Source organism: Corapipo altera, unplaced genomic scaffold, assembly GCF_003945725.1.
Source record: "Corapipo altera isolate COAL_440 unplaced genomic scaffold, ASM394572v1 44, whole genome shotgun sequence".
Taxonomy (NCBI): Eukaryota; Metazoa; Chordata; class Aves; order Passeriformes; family Pipridae; genus Corapipo; species Corapipo altera.
Window position 1 is genome coordinate 19,552,802 of NW_020884880.1, and position 20,968 is coordinate 19,573,769.

Here is a 20,968-nt window from a genome sequence, read left to right on the forward strand (position 1 = left end):
AAAACATGAGCAGGGGCTTACTACAGGATTTCTTAGACTGTACTGTTCAACTCCAAAATCCATTATTGAATGGCATACCTTTAGAAAAACATCTTTACCCAGCCAGGGTTTCATTTCTAGCCTCCCTTACTATATGTTTGTCCTAATAGGTAGGATAAGAAGGATTCCTGGGAGGATTATGTGGATATTACTGCTCCTCATCAGCTTTCCAGGACTTTTAAATCAGAAAAATGGGAAGAGGAAAGAAATTACATAATTTTCAGACCCTTTATATCTTTAACTTTCCTTTGTGCAGGAGCTGCACAAAAAGGAGTGTAGGCAGCAGATGGCAGTGCTTCATAGTGCATTCTCATGGAGGATGGACATTGGATTTGTAGCTGAATTCAAGAGTGATACAGCAACACAAACCTCAGGATTTCAACATGACGTTCTACCGAAACTGTGCAGCTGGGTATGTGGATTACTGGTAGCCCCTGGATCAGGGGCTCTGAGGATGCAGCTTAGATTTGGGCCTAGCCAAAGAGCTCTGGTGTTCAAGAGTTGCTTTTGGCTTGACATTGCAAGGACTGACATGATGTCCATGAGCAACCGTGTGAAACCTTCTCACTTCTGTTGTCCATCACTAATAAATTCTGGCTTATAAGAGCTATCTGATCTCACAGTTATAGGAAGACAACCTGATAGTTATCCATTCCTTGACTATTCTTTCCATTCTCCTCTTGAGTATTAGGAATCTCACAGAGGAGCACTCTGCTGTCTGCCACCCTGGCACCTCAGTATCTCTCCTTGGTGCTTCATTCAATGATACTACCTCACTTTTCTGAAAGCTGAAGGTATTTCAGATAATTCCATCTAAATCTGGTTGTGTTAAGTCCTTTTAGTGTTGTGGAGTTAACACCATGCACAGCCATATAATTTTCTTCTGGCTGCAGTTGTGTAGGGTGTCATTTTTGTCATCTGAACTCTAATATACCCTTAATACATGGGGTTATATTACCAGCCTTCTCTTCTGTTTGATTTTTTTTCTCTTGTTGGTAGCCAGTTCCTCAGCATTTCTGATGTTTCCCAGTGTCAGTGTTTGTCCTTCTAATGAGTAAAACCTTTCCATCACAGCTGCTAGATTGCAGCTTACATAGTGCGAGCCCCTCCAGGTTTTGGGCAGGAAATGAAACAGCACATCTGTTACAGATCACAGCTGCTGCCCTGTCACTGACCATTGTAATGGTGAAGACAGAAGTGCATGTAGAAGAAATATCACAGACATTTCCTCCCCTAACCTGGTTAACCACTCTCTGTACCTGGCAAATTACCTATGTACTAAATCTCAAAGAAAAGCAGAGAACACTCCAGTGTATCAGACATGTGGTCCAATGAAATGTATATTGTCATGCCTTCATGGAGCACACAAAGAGCTGGAACTGCCTCACCTTGCCTGGAAAACTTGAGACCCCGGGAGAGCCTGGTCCAACCACATTAAAGATACCATACATGCCACCAACCTGCTCTGCACCTCTACATCCAACCACATGCTCTGGAGGCATATCTTCCTGTTAAGCATTTTTCTTGTCTTTAGAGCATGTTTCCCTGAGTAAAATAAAATAATTAAGTATTTTCAGCCAATATCAGAAGTTCTTACGCATCACTTATGAAACGTTGCTCATGAACAAGCGGTTTGAAACCCCATCACTGGTGCTTTTAATTACTTTTGACATAGTAAATCCTGGACTGAGAGTTTCAAATGTTAAAAAAAAAAAATCCACATATTGAAAAAACATTGTGGCCTGAGTATGTGTAATATAAATGGCAATATCATTTGTCTTTCTGTATGTAATAATGTGTGTGTGTGTATATGAATACGTAAAATCAGACTATTGAAGATGCAAATATGGCATCCTTTCTGAAAGTTTCATTTGAACCCAGTAGGGCAAGGAAGTGAAAATTTAAGGTAAAGACTGGTACTGGCTCATATTTTAATTGTACTGTTTGATAATTTCTATTCTGCACCTTGTTAAAACTAGGGTGTACCATTAAGTCAATTTTCATGCCTGGTTATAGGCAAGAAGGGAGAGAATACAACAGAACTGTTTGAGAGGAAATATTATTTGGATTTAGCTTTAATAGATGAAACTCCATTCTGATGCTAAGAAAAACTAGTCCGCAGGAAAGAGACACCTGATTCCCATTAACTAGGATGGCACGTGAGCCACTGGAGACCCTAGAGGAAGGATTTCATCCACATCAGAAAATATATATAAGAATATAAGCAGAATGGAATTGCCAAACACAACACTTTAGCGTATATCATATACAACTTAGGTATAGATCAGGAGTTCTGTGCAGGAAATAAAGATTTGTTTTCACTAATAATGTCATAGTTTTAAAATCTATGGTTATTTTGACATGGATTGAAAAGACCTTTGGATATTTCTTATGTGAAATCTGATAGTGGGAAGGGCAAGAGAAGATTTGATGTATTACAGTGGTTATGTCCCAGGCAAAGCACCACCTCTTTATTTCTTCTTTGTCTTCTGTGGATGCTAAACCTAACATGAGAGTTGTGAGGGTGCTTTTGTTAGTGATGGCTGTTCTTGACAGAACAAAAGCACTGTTATGTGGATTGGCTACATAAAGCCATCATATAGCCAAGTGCACTTATAAGCTGAAGTAAAGAGTAGGAAAAAAATCAAAAGAAATGTGATCTTGTTCTCTTCTGGAATATGTCAAGACGAGGGAGCAAGAACTGCCTATGGCCTCTCTGCCTGTTCCAGCACTTGACGGAATGAATACCTCACTGGAACAGGTCTTTCCCTAATTGCTGCGGCCTCCTTTCTGTTAGCGGGCCCCAGAAAAACTGCTCATATTTATTCAGACATATTTATTTTATTCCTGGAGTAGGTTGGAGAAAGGTATGAAAACTTCTGTTTCTCAGTCTAAAGTGAAGCACATGGGCTTGTGGTCCAGCCTGCGTGTGCAGGCAGCAATGACAGAGATAGAGCATGGAGCCCTCAATCTCTGCTTCAGGGTCCCTGTAGCAACTCAGGTATATTTTCCCTTCATAAATATTTTTTTTATTTCAATGGCCTTTTTTTGAGATGTCATTTTGGGTGGAAAGGTTTAAGTCACCACGCAAAATCATGTTAGGCACTGAGTAACAGAGGCAACTTTTTGCTTGCAATAGAAATGCTATTTCTTTTTATTAAATCCTTTTAGATTAACAGACAGATGTATGCTATGAAATTTACTGGTTTTGTCAACTCTCTTAGATGCATAAACTGCTGACATAAAATCACGCTGTTACTGCCTGATATAATACATTTATTAACTGGTACAATATAGTTGCATGTACAGCTTTATTTGTGCGTGCAGTTACTAATATAAAACTCTTCCTATTGAATCAACTGTGTTTTCTTTATCTCTTGATGTTCCCATTTCTATATCCTTTAATCTGCATTTAGGCTAATATCTGTATATTATCAAAAGCTGTATTTCAAACTAGTAGACAGGAAATACAGTTAAAGGCAAGAAGAACAATGGGAAAGAAACCATCAAAAACCTTAGCTATTGTTGTAGGAAAAGTGGTGCATACACAAGGGTCACCTTTGTTCTTTATTTACCACACTATATTTGGATTCTTAATCCTTTAAGAACAGTTACTCTGGGCAATAACTTTGTTGCACCTATGACATATACTTTCAGCCAAGGAAAGAGGTTCACAAATATACAGCAAGAAAATGAGAAAGGGAAAGCAAGTATGTCTGTTGCTTCAAGGAAATTCAACTAAGTTATGAAAGGGATGTCAGATAAGAATTTGAATTTATGCCCAAGATTAGAAATATTACGATGTGAACTTGTAGTTTAATACTCAGTACGGGAGCAGGACTCAGAGTTGATGAAGGTCTGTATCAGGGTTTGCGTATTCCAAAGTTAAAGCTGCTTTAATTTAAGGTGGGGTTTGGCCTCCTTGCTCACTTTATCACATTTTTATCAAGCTTTTAAATTTCACAGTGTAGTGAAATGAAACCAAATCCTAAGATTTGCAGAATATACATTATTAACTGATGTTTTCTGATCTTTTTCATCATACTCAGATGATGATTTAATCTCTGATCAGTTAGCAAATGCCAAGGCAATTGCACTTGCTAACTTTTCATTGAAAAAGGGAAAGTAGGTTCTCCTTTGTTTTGGAATATCAGCATTTTCAGCAGAGTTGATGACAGAGAGGATTTCAAAGCTACCTTTAATCTTCCTACAATTGTCATGCAATTGTCATGCAAGTTTGGCCACTTACCAGCCAGTTCAGAGTAGTTCTCTAGGCTCACTGTTCCGACAAGGGGACCCCATTTTTATTGCTGCCTGTTAGAAGTAGCCCAAGGAAATGAGACAAGAAAGCCTAGATAGAACAGTGAATCAATAGAAATATGGTCGTCATTTGTTCATTATGCAGAGAGAGTATATTTATCTGCAAAAAAAGTATGCATGTTGATTTTTTCCCTATTAATTCTTGATAGACATGTCTGTCTGATAAGTGTAAGGAAAGTCATCCTTTCACTCAGTTTAATAAAACCTCAAGAAACAACATGTTCTCAATAACATAAAGACATTCACTTGGTAGTAGAGTAAAAAATTTTCAGATGGAATGACCTGGTGCTTATATGTCTGCACAATGTGTCTATAAACAAATCTGAAAAGTAAGTTTGCTGCTGTAATGCTTATTGGCTTTACATTGGCCAGTATTTACAAAGTAGAATTTTTAAGTATGGTTAACTTGTTAAAACTTCTTAAATAAAGAAAAAGTGAACTACAAAATAAGCAGATGCTTACTGTAAGCTTTAAAAACTATTTATTCAGCTGGTATTTGCCCCTTAGGCACAATATCAGTATTAGAACTCTGGAATAAAATAAAACTCTTTATTACAGTTCATTATTGTAGAAAGCTATGACTAACTAATCCATCCTCCCACTGGCCTCTAAGTGCATCTTTCAACTAGTGAACTCTCTGGTCCTAAAGCCTCCTAATACACTTTTTATTTCTGATGTCACTTTCCCACCCTCCACGCACAAAAGATGGCATGTTTCATTGCACCAGCAAAGACTTTATTTTTGCTGATGCCTTTTGCTATTGGCAAGAGCTTAAAGATAGTTTACTTAAAATAATAAACAAACTATATTTGCTGTCTTTCCTGTAATTTCAGTTTGTTGCCATAGAGGGGTTGTACAGTGTTTGTAGTTAATAAAGTCAGACTTCCTTCTTTGCCAGTGATAGACTATATTCTGAAATATATGCATTCACTTTCTTATAGTAAAGGTATGTTCACAGAGCTTAAAGCATTTTAAAACAGCAAGGTCTTTCAAATAAAGTGAAGAGGAATTAAAGTCTGTATGTCAGCATATCTTGGATGTATCACAGTGTTGCAAAGATCATGCATTTTTTTCTGCCTGTACCAGTAATTCCCTACTATTTGTCCTGTTAATTTCTTTTAAAGCCACTATAGCATCGACAGAACTGTATGACAAGTCATATGCCGAGAATATCTTGGCAAATGTAGAAGTCATTATAGTAACCAGTTCCTTGCAGGACTTATGAAAAAGAAAAGTAATCATACTGAGGCAACCAGGCAGACCTAAATAATTAGCTGGCCAACCACTTGTTTGGGCAAAGGTGGTGGCAAAAACCTCATCATAATTTCTTGTGCAGTTTTTTTTCAACTAAGCTGGATCTGAAGTAGTATTATGCAATGCTAAGATGTCTCTCTATACAGCTTACAAACTCAGTAAAATCAGACATCCAGACAGATGAAGACGAAAAATATATTTGCTGTAGCCTTTGCCAGTAGCCAACTGGCTGTCAGTAAATCCCTACTATAGGCTGAAAAGGATGAAATTAATTTTAATATGATGGCAACATCTAATGCAAGACGTTGTCTTCTACCTCTAAATAAACTGAATCTGAATTGACTTGACAGCATGTATCATGAAATGCATTATGGTCTGGAGACTGGATGTCATCCTAACAACCAGACGAGATTTTCTTAATTAAGTATAATTTTTTCCTACGTGATCATGAGAAGCTTCTGCAAACTCTGGTGATTTATTAATCTGGAAAATGCATGTAATTCTCTGCTCTAGGTAACTGTCAATTTCAAACATGTTAAGCTGCCTTAGGAAAGCTGCAAATACTTGATTTGTTTTCCCAAATTTTTTTCTAACCTATTAAATGATATATATTTAGGGACTAGGTTGTATATTTTTTCAATTTAAAAATAATATATTTGCTACCTCTGAGCAATGTTTTTGTCCTTGATGTATTTTCTCTCCAGTCCATATTTTTTTAAATAGTTTATTTGCAATACTTGTCTTGCTTACTTATTTACTGAAAGACATTTGCCATCAGGTTTTTCCGCTGTGTGTCTGGCACTCGTGTTTGCTACACTAAATCATAAGACTTCTTTCACTGCTGCCCCTTCTTCATTTCCAGGTTCCTAAATTTATACACAGGAATAGCTATCAGTCTGTCACATCTGTATCACAGCAAGTTCCTCCAACCATACCTTTGCAATAAGCATTTTTCAAAAAAAAGGCTTGGTATTTTAAGGCTTTGGGACATCCTACATTAATTGCAGCCACTATTGCTGGCAGTGTGATGCTGCATGAAGCTGTGATGAATGTGTGACTTTTTGCTTACTACATCACACAAAGAATCATAGAATAATTTTGGTTGAAAGGGCCTTTTAAATGTCTTCTCATCCAACCCTGCTGCAATGATATGTCTCCTCTCTGGCTGCTGCAGCAGGTGGTCCAACCGCCCTACTCAAGAAGGGTCATCCTAGAGCACATTGTCAGCATTGCATCCAGAAGGTTCTTAAATATGTCCAGTGAGGGAGACGCCACAACCTCTATGAGCAATCTGTTCCAGTGCTCAGTCACCTGCACAGTAAAGAAGTTCTTCCTCATATTCAGGTGGAACTTCCTGTGCATCACTTTCTTCCCATTGTCTTTTGTCTTATTGCTTGGCACCACCGAGAGGAGCCTGGCTCCATCCTTTTGACACCCTCCTTTCAGATGCTTGTATACATTGATGCCCTCTGATCATCTTCATGGCTCTCCTCTAGACCCTCTCAAACAGGTCCACATTCTCCTCATATTTGGGCCCCCAGAACTGGACACATTTCTCCAGGCAGGGTCTCACAAAAGCAGAGAAGGGGAGAATCACCTTCCTCGACATCACAAGTGGGAGCTCAACTTGTCTGTCATGGAGAGCCCTGAGGCAATTCTCCATGTCTAAGCTGAAGGACCAAACTGCCCTTAGAGGGAACCGAGAACTGTTTATCATTTGACAAATTTAGTTTGAGCACTTATGGTTTGGTACAGTAAAATTATGATCATTCTGATCATAAAGCTTATGATTCCTGCAATCAAAAAGTGCAGATGAAGTCCAAACCCTAAGACCCCGTCTGGCTGCATGGTACCCCAGGCCACTGATTTTGAACACATAGAAAAAACATCACTCTTCTTGGGCATGGTGGTTTTTCAGACTCTTGCACTGATTCTACTGTGCAGGGACTGCTGAATGGCCTGAATGGGTGTATGCCCACAGATTTGCTTTTAGACTGTTTCAGCAAAAGGGAAGACTTCACTGTGGTAGTTCATTAAATGAGTTAATCAATAAATTAATCTATGTAAACCAGTGCAAAGTAATCTACCCAAGAAAGCAGCAAAAGTGTTTGCAAGTATTGCAGGTTTGATACGTGCACACTGATCAGCTTGTTTTATAAGCCTTTATTTGGAATCATGACAGATACTCTGTGGAGGCTAGCTTCTGTAATTTGCCAAATTTCTCTAGGGACTCTTGTCAATGCAAGAAATGTAATCTACTATGGGACATAAAACAAGCATATATATGTTTCATATGCTGAGGATATTACAAGGATATGCAAGTAATGAGTTCACAGAGACTGGAGAGACTATGCTTCTCAGATAGGATGTGCATAGAAAAAGCATTGCTGGAAAATGAGAAAAAATTCGGTTGGTATTGCCCCGGAATTTTTTTTTTATTATTATTTTTTTTATTTGTTAATGAAAATTTGAAATCTTTAGCTTCTTATCAGATCCTTTGCAATGCAGTAACATAGCTCTATGTAAATGTGAGACAGACACTTAAGAACAGGTGTGCTGTGGGTTTTGGAACTAGTTTGTTTTAAATTCCTGTTTATAGGTGGATTTAGTCAATAATCTCAAAGGAAAAAAGAAGTCAATTATTTTAAACAGATACATTAATCTACATTTTCCACACTTTGTAGTATAATGTGATTGTGCAAATTCTGATGTATGCATGCAAACATGCATATGCACTAAGTAAAGCTATTATTTCATATGAAGAAATAGCTGGAAATACCTTCCTACTTCACTATCTGCATGAAAAAGAGCAGACCACTGTTTCTGAGTGACTTCCTCTAACCAACACAGGAAATAGCATTTTATCCCATAGAACTGAAGAGAATCAACACTTCACCAAGGCATGAGGTTGCCAACATGGGATCCTGGGGAGAGGGAGGGCAAAAACCAAGGAATATTAATGGCAAAGTTCTCTCTCCAAAGCTTCACTGGAATGTCTTTTGTTTCATTTTTTATTCAAAGTCTTGTTTTTGCTGTAGTTCATATGCTCTTTGTTATTAATATCTTTGTTTTTCATGCAGAGACAAAAAATGCTTTTAAACATTGTTTATGTGTTTTAAATGGGTATCACTACCAAACTCACTTGTCAATAGCTAGTCTTACTTAATCAGCTATAAAATGTCACGAGTAAGGGTTCTTAATTGTGACCGGAAAAATCCAAGATAATTACCATAATAGGTTGAAGATCTCTGAGACTGAAGGTTTTAGAAAATTGGGGACATATGTGTTCTGTCTGTAGGATCGTTCTGTATAGGATATGGAAAAATGGAAATGACAGGCATTTTGCAATGTACAGTAGCATTCATCATAGAAAGAACATATGCATTTGTTTGTCAGAAGCAATGAAGTAAAAAATGACACTTAATTGGAACTGACATAAAATGGCCTCATTAGCAGTACAAATAATATATGTGTGTAGCTTGGTTGTCAATAGGAACAAAACATATTTCCTCTGACAGATATATTAGTCTCTTTAAGATTCTTGTCAAGTTTTCAGTCAGGTTCACTCATTTAGAGAATGCTGGCTTTTTTTTTTTAAAGTGAGAGGTTGAAGTGTAAATAATGTGTGTTTCTAGGGTGCTGTGATAACACCAACAATGGACCACACTATGTCAATGCAGCCAGCAAGCATGATGGGCCCTCTGACCCAACAGATGAACCACCTTTCCTTGGGCACAACAGGAACGGTAAGATCATAGATTACACTATTTGCTTTCTATATTGCAAAACATATATTGCTTACTGAGTTTCTTAAGGTAATTTATTACTCCTGGGTTTTCAGTGCTTCACCATCATACAGTCAGCATTAGGTATTACAGAACAGAAATGACGAAGTAGTAGTGAAATACCAGGTCAACAAAATCTGCTCTGTACTTAGCAGGAATTTTCTGTACTAATTCTCATGTAATTATGGAATTACTGCTCTATCAATTTGGATTGTAATATGAAATTATTTGCTTGTCAATCTAAAAAGTTTTATACTGCTGGGAAACAGGAGTTCTGGCATTTTGATAGGATCCACTACTCACTTCTAAACCATAACAGCCAGCCATACGCATTTTGTTCCAGACTTAGAAATGTGATTTTTGATGATGGCCAGCTGTGTTGCCAGTATATCATATTTAAATATGTATATTTCAACAATTATTTTTTTTTAAGCTGTGTAAGTCAACTTAAAAAGTCAATTAACTCTCCCCGAGTCAGAGAAAGGCAAAAAATACTCTTACTTAAAATTATTGAAGCTCTCTAAAGGTTCCTAATATACAACAACTACAGACAATATATGGTGGTTTGATATGCGAATGTGTGCACGCTGCACGTACATGTAAATTTTTGCGAAAATACAGGCGTAAATATTACACTTCTATGTCTTTAGCACATACACTCTTTACACAATAATTACATGAAAGATCTGTTATGCGCTTACAAATGTTTTTCTATTTCACCACTGTACTACTTGATACTAATCTATAAAAACAGAGTTTTCCAACTTTTTTTTTAATTTAATAACTTTCTGAATAACAGCACATCTGTACGAAGTTATTTAACTCACTTAGGTCTTCACTTCCTCATCCTCTTCTCTTCACCTCCTTTTTTCCTTATCTGTTGAATGTAATTCTAACTCCAATGTCTTTTCACACTTCCTTAAAAAAATTCTGTTCAGATCTAAGACTTCTCTATTCATTTCTGCCAAAACTTAAGTAAGATGGCTTATTGTTTATTCCTGTTATTTTAAATGTTTCATTCAACAGTCAAAAGAACTAAGAATTACATCTCAAAGTTAATCTAAGCAATTTTCCCTTAATGAAATGGAAGAAATACTAGGACTAGTGAGAATTTCTGCATGTGTAATTATTGTGATTCAAAAGTGTGTTTAAAAATTAAGGGAAGGAAATGGAAAATGAATTCTGGTTGTGCTGTTGGGCAGCTCCTGTGAATTTTTATTTCTGTCTGTCGTTTTCAATTCCGTAACTCTTAACAGACATTGTCTTCTGCACGCATTGTCTCACAACCTTAATACAAATCCCAGCTAATTCTCTCTTCTGACTAGATACCACTATTACAGTGCTTATAGGAACAAATCCATTTCGGGAGTCAGAGGAAGGACTGAAATGTAATGGTTCCTCTAGTAGGTGATAATAATATCCTGAATTTATGTTACTGCAACTGAAAGAAAATCTTTCTTTTCTTTTCCTAACTCTTTACACAGTCTTATCTTTCAAGGTCACAGCATTCCCTATGATAACTTCTTGAAATACATTTAGAGGGATACCATGCAGATTTATGTTTTCTATCTTTAAAACTCCTAATTTGTTTACAGAAAACTTAAAGAGTGAAGAAGAGTGAATGCTACAATATCCATAGGCTTTCCATGAATCTCAAATGACACCCTATTTTACCACACACAGGATTTCTCTTTGATAAAAACACCATCAGTACCATATTCAGTCAAACTACTTTGGTAGGATAATCATGGAGGTCATCGAGAATTCCTCCTTTTCAAAATTCCTCCTATCAGAAATTATAGGAAAACTTCAGGATTTGGGCTGCCAGTAGCAGTTTTGTGGATGTATCCATCCTGACTTGAAGTTCATTCTTCCTAATGTATTCTGTTACAGAAAAAAAATTGTGATGAGCAAAACATATTTAGAGATATGATTTATTTAGAGATAGTTTTACTTCATTTTTTTTGAATTATGAATTTCGGTCAAGAGAGAGGAGCATTGAAAGCATAAAACATGAAGAATTGTGTCAAGTCCAAATCATGCTACTGTGAGTACCTCGGCAGGACTAAGTTTTATGGGAGATATTAGACATAAAGGATACATTTCTGTTATGAATACACTTTTAAATTCTATTCTTAAAACTGTGCTACAGGGTACCATAAAAAGCCACCAGCTATCTTTCAAGAAACAGCCAGATTTTTTAGGCAGACAAGGCAAAAAGTCACAAACAATTCTGCTCAATGTTGGCTGTAACTCTGTCCCAATTTAATTTAAAAGCTTGCAGTATGCAAAGTAGTTTTTATTAAACGGCTTTCATATGTTCACCTCCTTAGACAAAACATTTTGCTAATCAACATAATATATTTTTCAGCTGAAACAGACCCCTGTGGTCGCTTAAGTGAGAATTGGCTCCAAAACCACTTCCACACTTGCCCAATTCAGGATGAACACTAGGTTTCTAAAACATTGCTTCAACAGAAAATCTATTCTCTAGTGAGTGAGCTAGAGAAATAGCATAAAGGCATATACAGCTTTGTATCTTGTGGGAATTACTCTGCCTTTTGATGCTTTCTGAAAGATTAAAATACTCTGTCCAGGCTGGAGCCATTTCAGATGGGAGACCCTTTACAGAGGAACACTCTTTAGCCCTCTGGTGAGGCAAGTGACTCAAGTAACAGCAGCCTCTGCCAATTCCTACCTTGACACCAAAACTGGATTTGAGTTTTGATCTCTCAGCCCCAAAACACATGTTAAAACTCATAGGAATTCGGGGGGCAGGTGCCTTCATCCACTTGATCATTTAGTCACCTGCCCAGGGCAGGCATTTCTGGCTTAACACTGGCAGGGCTGTTCACTTCTAGCTGGGAGCATGCAATTCAGCAGTCAAAACAGAGTAGTTTTCTTCTAGACCCACTCATAGCCAGCTGCATTTCCCTTGTGCTAGGGAAAGCCTTCCCCAAAAAGCACAAATAAGTTTGTTTAGGAAACCATTCTCCATGAATAGGGACAAGTTTCCTTTCTCCCTAAAACCCCCAAAGAATGCATATTTAATTTCATTTTATTATATTTTTAAACGTTATTTGTTATCTATTATTGCATTGTCTGCATAAAATTAGACATCTCTGCTATATTAAACACTACTTAATCAAGAGGATACACTAAGGCTATCAAGCCACCAGGCCAAGTGAAAAGCTGCAAATCCATCTTTGCTTGATTTCAGTGCCAAAGGATGGTATAGGGCACTGGAGGAAGAGAAGTAAGGGTCTGCCATTTATGGCAACTTGACCCTACATTCCTGTGCTGTGGCAGAATTTTGTACAGCCTTTGTTTCTCCCAGTTCTTCCCACGAAGAATATAATTCCTTTCTGCCTTTGTGAAAATCAAATTGATTTCTGCCAGTGAAAATAGAGTTTATGTTACTGATGAATTGAGAGGCAAGTGTTTTGCTCTGATCACTTCCCCAGTCTGCCTGAAATCTGGAGTTAAGCAGAGAGTCTGCCAGAGGGAAAAATTCTGCCATATTTATATGTATTTTTCATACATACCTCTTCACTCAAAAGAGCAAAAAGCATTTACATGGGTGTGCTGACTGTGGGCAAATATGTAAAGAAAACTTAAACTTAAGTTACCTCAAGATTATAGCAAAAAGGCAATAGCTCTGAATATTCTGATTAAAGCTGACAACCCAGTCTCAGATTCTACAATTGCATTAAAATAAAATTTTAGTGACAGAAGGTATAATGTGAAGACAGACAACTGATTTTAAGCTTGAATTTTTTTTTTTTACTAGTTAATTATTATTTATTATAGTAAGTCTTGTTTTTCCAATGTAATATTCATCTACAATTAGGTCTACTATTAAGAAAGGTACTGCAGAGGGAGAATAGAGTGAGTAGCCTATAAGGGTAGCACTGAAAGAGCAGCATTAATATGTGTTTAATAATGTATGGAGGCTGGAATTGTTCCATCATCAGCCTGTCATTCAGAATGTTTCTGATCCATCCATTGATCTGACATCTGTTTTGTGGTTTAATAAAGTTGTGATTGATGCCTGAGTGGATATAATACAGAAACCTTTAGAAATATAAAAACTGAGCAGTTTGATCACTGCTTTCAGTCCCTGTTGCTCAGCAATTCCACGTTTGGCCATAAGCGGCAATAATCTGCTTCTTCAGTGGGAAGAATACTTGCCCTTCTCTTTTTCCTCTGCTGCTCATTCCTGAAGGAAGTTTGCTGCTCTGCACTTTCTTGATCGGGATTTCCCTCCCCTTCCTGCTGTTAGCATCCATTTCAGATACTGCTGGGGTTCCAGTTTCATTCAACAGTCTGAGGCAGCCTTTGTTAGTCCTTATTGGCAGAGGGGTAATTCCTGCTTTTTTTCCTTCTCTTTTGGAACTGTCTCACTGTAGCCTTGTATCATCTTAAATCTTTGAGGCCCACAGCAATGGAAGAGTGAGTAGAAGCCAGGTTTTTTACTAAAACTGCTAGCTCCACAGTGCTGCTTAATTGTTCTTCACGTTTGCAGATGGTTCACTCTGCTTTCAGTTTCTAATTTAGAAATAAGCAGCTTATAAAATAAGTTCTCCATTGCACTTTTTAAGAAACAACAACAACAACAAAAAGTGTTTAATTTTTCTAGATACTCTGTATTAAAAATGCAATCAGGTGGAAGAATTGCACTGACATAATGTGGTATCCTGTTGCTGCTGCAAACTACCCTAACTCAGCTTTCCTTGTTTATAGTATCACCAAAATCTCTCAGTGGAATAACAGGGTTGTTATGCAGCTCCATCAGTCTTATCTTTCACTTTGTTAGTTCTTTTTGTTGTCAGCAAAGCTTGATGATATCTCCAGAACCCTTCAATGGAACAACAAGCTTGTTATAAGTTTTTTATCTTTTATTTCCTTTGGATACTCCACAGTAACCAGTGGTTTAAAATGTCACCTGAAGGCCTCAGCAGAATAACTGCTTTGTTAGATAGGGTTGGCTTTTTTCCTGTTTAATCTGTGATTCTATTTGCACTTACTACAGCTACATGGAGCTGATTCTTGTTCAAAAAGTACTCTCTGTTATTCTAATTGTATGTCTCAAGGTCCTTGGAGAGTTACAGGAGCGAAGTTTCTATGCAGTCTTGTGCCTTTCACGTTATCAGGTGTTAATCTTAGAGCTCTTTTATTTTATTTATTGACTGACAGTTTCAGTTACTGTTTGGGTGGAAAATATAGGACTGAATCCATTGCAAATGAAATAGCTTAGTTCAGGCTGAAACTAAGATCTTCCTTATCCATTTACTCAGCCAAGGTCCATGGCAAATGCAAGTGATTAACAACATGGAGCTGTCTGGGGCAGGAGATCCATTTAAGGAAAAAATATTCTGGTTGGAAAGCAGAAGAACAGCATAAGGTCTCTCAAGAGTTATAAAAACCAAATAACTCCTCCTGAACCTTCCATTCCAGTCTCTTGAAAGGCAGCTCCTATTTACCTCATGCATAATTTGAGATAAAAAAGGGATATACTGCAATGGAAAAGCACCAGATTGAAAGCAATCAACAGGGAACAAAGAACTTTTTCATGAAGCATTTAAACAATTTGCAGAATCCACTGCCACTAAATATTATTGAGACAAAAAGGTTAGCAACCTTAAAAAAATAGATTCAGCATTTCTAAAGGAGTCATTTGTGGATGCAACAGCAGGGCAGAAAAAAGTCTTAATTTGACAGTGTAGGACAAACATCTGCTAAGGTGAGAAAGGAAAGATGTGATCTTTTCCCTTTTTGAACCATCTTGAAATTCCACAGACTTGTGTTAGAATTGGGCCAATCAGCTGTTGTGTAGATGAGACTCTTTCTAATCAACTGTTTGAACATGGGTTCCACAGTCTGTGTTGGACCACAGCTGTGGTTAGATGGTATTTTTGAATGAATAGACTTTATAAAATCATATTTCTGTAGTGTTCCTCCTTCTCTTTTGAACTTTTTACTTTCCTACCTTTGTTGGTAGTGGCTTACTGTTTGCATTTATGTACCTTAAAAGCCACTGCCTGCCATAGACAGGAAAGGAAAACATAAAAGGAAAATAAACACAGATGGAGGGAATTCCATTTTTTGTTCAAGCAGCACTTCATATGAACCCAGCATGTCAGTAGCTTTTATTCTGTATTAAATTTTACTTTCACACAACACTTCCACACACGAACAAAGTGCATTTGTTGAGGACTCCTTGCCTTTCTTAGAGGTATCAGCTACTGACTCAAAGTGACATTAACCCAGATTCCCTTTCAGATTCCCTGATTGTGGTGATAAAAATGCTCAGCAACACAAAGCAAAAGTGATGGATCAGCAAAGCAAAAAATATCAACCAGAAGAACCATAACTAATATATCTTCATTTTCATCATCAGACAAATCTCATTCACATAATCAGTTTGCAGATGACTTCACATAACTGTGAACTAGAACATTTAGAGGCTTTTTTTCTCACATATTTTCTTAAATATGACTGCTGCAGTTCTATTTTGGGGTTTCTAGAAGTGCCACCTGTTGACACTTCGAAGGGCAATAGGAGTATAGTTCAAAGCCACCTCTTCCAAAGAATAGGGTTTTTTAATGATAGCTATGCACTGCATGTAAAATGAACTTATTTATTTTGTAATAATGAATAGAAACCAAAAGCCATAAAAGTGGTAGTGTCTGGTGTATAGTTAGACGTCTACAGAATATCCTCCCCCAAAATACTCACCTGTAGTCATACCCCTGGAAATTTTTGTTCATATCTCTATAGAGATGAACCAAGATTGCGAACTCATTTTCCTAACTACTGGTAGATTGTTCCCCTAACAACTTTGAATTTTAAGAGGAAAAAAGGTTATGTGAAATTGTTCATGTGAAATTGTGCTGATGCTACAAATGACAGGTTTGGGGAAGAGAAGTTTGGTTTAGTTCCACTTACTTTGCTTTAGTGATTTGTACAAGATTTAGCTGAAGGAGTCTTTATTTAACAGAGAGGGAAGTAGAAAAGAGGAACAAATAATAGTTTAAAAAAGCCTGAAAATAATTCTTGAAACATTCTGCCACAGCTACAACTGACAAACTCAATAAAAGGTGGAAAACAGAAGTATTCTAAATGTCTAGTCTGTCATCTGTATTTTCTTGATGTGTTTCTGTTTTTGAAGTGGATTTTCCATTTTCCAATCAAGAACAGAACCATTCGCCTTATTAGAATGAAACTTGGTTTTTTTGTCCTGCCTGTGTTTAAAGAAGTCTCAGGTAATTCTGACAGAAATTATGAATATGGCTTTCAAGAGAAGTAATAAATCCAAATATGAGTGGTGCAGACAAGCTGTGTGGGGTCTGTGTAATATAAGGCAAGTTTGAGGACCTTGGAAAGGTGAAGGATGTTTTTCAGAACCATGGCCATGTGAAAAGCAAGAAGTGTCTCCCAGAGGTGATGCTTTCACAGTTTTCCAAGAGCTGGGAAACAGTCCTGTAGTCATGTTTCCACATGCTACAAGTGTGCATTGGCACAGCAAGAAGTCCTGTAAACCTTGAAGGGATTGTATCCTCAGTGGAGAAGAACAACATGATAAATTATACGGAAGAACAACTAGTTTCTCCTAAGTACTGTTGCAGTCCTTCACACAATACCTTTTCTGTCTAAGGTGAATCATAGAATCAGCCGGTTGGAAAGGACTGCTAAGATCATCAAGTCCAACCCTTGATCCACTACCACCGTGGTTACTAGACCATGGCACTAAGTGCCACATCCAGTCTCATCTTAAAAACTTCCAGGGACGGAGAATCCACCACTTCCCTGGGCAGCCCATTCCAGTGCCTGATTACCCTCTCTGTAAAGAATTTCTTCCTAATATCCAACCTAAACCTCCCCTGGCAGAGCTTAAGACTCTTTTCTTACTGATGGTTGCCAGTACTTGAATTGTATCAACTTCAAATGCAGATGTAAACTTCAGCTGAAAGAAAAGGGCATGAAGGTGAAAGACAGCAGTGGCTTACAACGCAATGTAGGTGCGTGAAAGGTATCCATGGAAAGGAGAAGAAAGTTTTAGTGATGCTAAGAAAAAGGACCTGAAAGTAAAACAGAGAAAGCATAACATTAATGCATTGCAAAAATTGGTAGTATGTTAAGAGGTAGACTAGTATTTGAAATGTACCGTGGAAAAGTCATCGTTTGGGACATCTAGAATTCAACTGGGTCAAACACCTTAAAATCCACAGGAAGCACTTTCAGGTGTTGACACAAAACCAAAGCTTTGGTCTAACAGCGTCTCTTCATCTCCAACCTCTGTTTTTCATCTCAAATTAACATTGTTAATTCAGTTCAAAACAAGTAATAATAGTTTAATTTTTATTTTCTATTCATTTAAGTACTGAGAATTCAGGAAATTATAATAGCTTTTAAAAATGTTTACTGAATATGATGTACCAAAACACAGAAAAGAGCTGTACATCAAATTAACATTTTATTTGCAATGTCTGAAATTCACACAGTCAAAGAATAAACATATGTTGCAACTGACCATTCACAGTATCCACTCAGTAAAAAACATTTGGGACCAAGAAGTAAGATTGACTCATTTCAACATGTTTTGTGTGGATTAGTAAGTATACTACTCACTTTTGGCTTTTTTTTCAATGGGATGGGTACCTTTTGTTAAGCTAAATGTTTCTGCTCTAAGCAGCAGCCTTTGAATTACATATCCAGTGTTCTCTAATAGGGAAAAGTTTACTTCCAGGGGCACTGGGACTTCACAGAGACACTGTATTGCAGATGTTGCAGTGTTTCAGAAGGTGACACATTGCCACATTATTGAAAACACATACAGTGGAGTTGAAAGTAAATTTAACCTGAGGGATGTTCAGCATTGTACATATTTTAATCACAATGACAGAAATAACATAACCTGTGTATCGGGAAAAGTCCTGGACCTGCAGATGCTCACAAAAATAATATTCCATTGAATTTCACTACCTTTTCCCATAACATATCCCGCTGAATTTCAGCGCACAGTGCATTTCACAGTTAAGCCACATGGCTTATCAAATGGTGGACAAGCTTGTACCCCAAAGGTTTAAACTTCCCTTAAGACATATTAACCAGTGCTTTTGATGTATCTTTCTTATTTTCTTCTGAAAAGAGCAGCCTGGTCAGGGTTCACTCACTTGTGAAGCAAGGTTAAAGGAAGGAGCTAAAGGTACAGTCTTCATACACTGTGTAAGACACTGGGATCGTGTATATACAGTGATTTTAGCTTGAAGTTCTCAGAAAAGGGCAAGCTTTGTTCAAACAATTTACAATTCCCTAGGGACCTGCTGATGGCAATAACCTCTGTGCCCTCTGATGGTATTTTATTATCTGTGAGTTATGGGTGATTCTGTGTCAGAGCTATGGTGCCGCAGAATCCTCTTGCTTCTAAAAGACTCAATTTGGGAGGAGAGTTCTGCTGTCCCTAATATTTACTATGAAACAGCTCAGTCAGCACATTTCATTGAGCTGTAACAAGGTGCACTGAGTGAATTTGGGAGTTTGCTGAATTGAATTTGTTTTCTAGCAAGGTTGACTGTTGAACATGAAAGATTTTTACTGTATGGCAGAGGCGAGCTGCACCACATCAGGATGGGTCTAGGGAGCAATCGTATCTCAGAGGCACATCCTTTTCTGGTCAGTCCCGTGGAGGACTGCTCTATCCCTTGGGATTTTTCATGACTTTTGAAAGTGATAGGCACACCTGTATGCTTCTAATTTTGCCTTTTTAATTTTAGCAGTTGTAATACAACAACAGACACTTCCTTAAGAGTTTAGTATCTAAATGTCCAAATAATTGTGTGTTCGCCAGCCTCAGCTCCCTGTTTTCCTTTGCTGTGTTTCCCTTGGGGGTTTTCCTCAGGTCAGTATAATATTTATACGACACAAGCAGGTTTCACTGATGCAAGAATTTCATGTTGTTTGTGTTCTCTGGCCTGTCAACCACAGCTGTATGCAGGGTTTGCAGTATAGACCAAAGATGTATGATTTCCAAAGTGATGTTTTTTTTCAACCAGGCACCTGACTGCTCCCTTTCTCCTGTTTAGCATAATTCTGCTCTACTGCCAGTACTGTCTACCTAAAATGCCTGCATTGGACTAAAAATTGGTTGTATTTGTTCTTCTTTCAATGACCATTTTTGACAGTCCAAATCGGAGTGACAGAAATACAGTAAAAAGGTGAAGTGAGTACTTGGCTATGATGATATTTCCACAGATAACCTTGCCTAGCTTATCCACAGAATCCAAATTGGTGCTCAAAAATTTTAGTGTTCAAAGATAATTTTTTAACAAAAACTATTTTGCTACCTTTCTTTTAATATGCAGGTGCTCCTAACTAGCTTTTGTAGGATTGATTTCCTGTGAAGATAATGAACTCATTTCAGAAATTTTCATTTTCTGGTAATAAATAGTTGTTTCATCAAAGTGACCATAATTTGATTTGTTGTATTTTGGTTTTCTATACACCTTCTAGAAGATTATTGTATTAGATGAAGTTTATTTAAAACTAAAAAAAGCAAGTAGCAACAAATTCAAATTTCCTGGATGTGTTATAGGACATAGAGAAATAGTTTGCAGCAAAAAATTCCATTCAGTTTGTGGCCATTGAAGGAGGAGGTTCTCTTTCCTTATTTGTATAACTTGTGCCTGAACTATATTGAGAGCAGAAGACCACTGACCTTCCTGAAATTTCTATCCTTTGTTTAAAACTGTATCAGAGTTTGTAAAAAATTGTATCAGAGTTGGAAATCAGAGTTGGAAACCAGAAAATGATTGATGGAAAAATTTGAAGTAATTAACCTGCTACAGAAGGCAAAGAAAAGAATTATGCATTTCAAGGCTTATAAATCCACTTTTCTCTTTCATTAACTTTTGTACAAATGTAATGAGCAATGTTATATTTTCTTGTGTTTCAAAAGAGAAAAATGTGGCTTAAGAATCATGGCATCATCTTGAGTTTATTTTTAATATTAGGATTTTTACTTTATTGCATACGCTATTAGATATGTGTTCCAAGGAATAGTTATATATATATATATATATGTGTGTGTGTATATATACTTAGGTGATCACAATTACAAGTCTGGCACAGAAGTATAATGGATTAGTGTCTCTGGTCTGTAATTATTCTATAGAGATCTTTGAAGGCAGAGCAAGTCCCATTGTAAACTAAGAAACTGCAGTACTTACCATTAGTTAGTGCTTCTTTTTTTAGGCAGTTCAGTTTATGGGCCTGTGGAGTTTCTATGGAAGTATTTAACTCCATCTGCACATATTCTGCAGATTTCTGCCAAACAGTTTTGGTTTTTTTTCTGGAAGTACAAGTCATACAGGAGGGGATCTATAACATTTGCTATTCCTCCAAAATAAAACAGGTCTCCAGTCTTTTCAGAGACATTCGGAAGCAGGAAACAGCTGGAGAATAACAGCAGCAGCACCTGTATTGAAATATATATTCTCAAGGTGTTTTAAAAATATTAATTAAACCCTATAGCATCACTTAAATAAATAAGCAAATTAATGCAAGACCTT

General features: G+C 37.1%; 1 protein-coding gene across 7 annotated transcripts in view; it reads left to right on the forward strand.

Annotated features, from left to right (window-relative positions):
* Positions 1-20,968, forward strand: part of RBMS3 (RNA binding motif single stranded interacting protein 3) — a 596,100-nt gene that overhangs the window by 548,301 nt on the left and 26,831 nt on the right. For all 7 annotated transcript variants that reach the window (XM_027639205.1, XM_027639210.1, XM_027639206.1 and 4 more), the window contains one exon: positions 9,249-9,359. In XM_027639205.1, the coding sequence (XP_027495006.1) occupies positions 9,249-9,359 (111 nt within the window). The remainder of the gene's footprint in view (positions 1-9,248; positions 9,360-20,968) is intronic.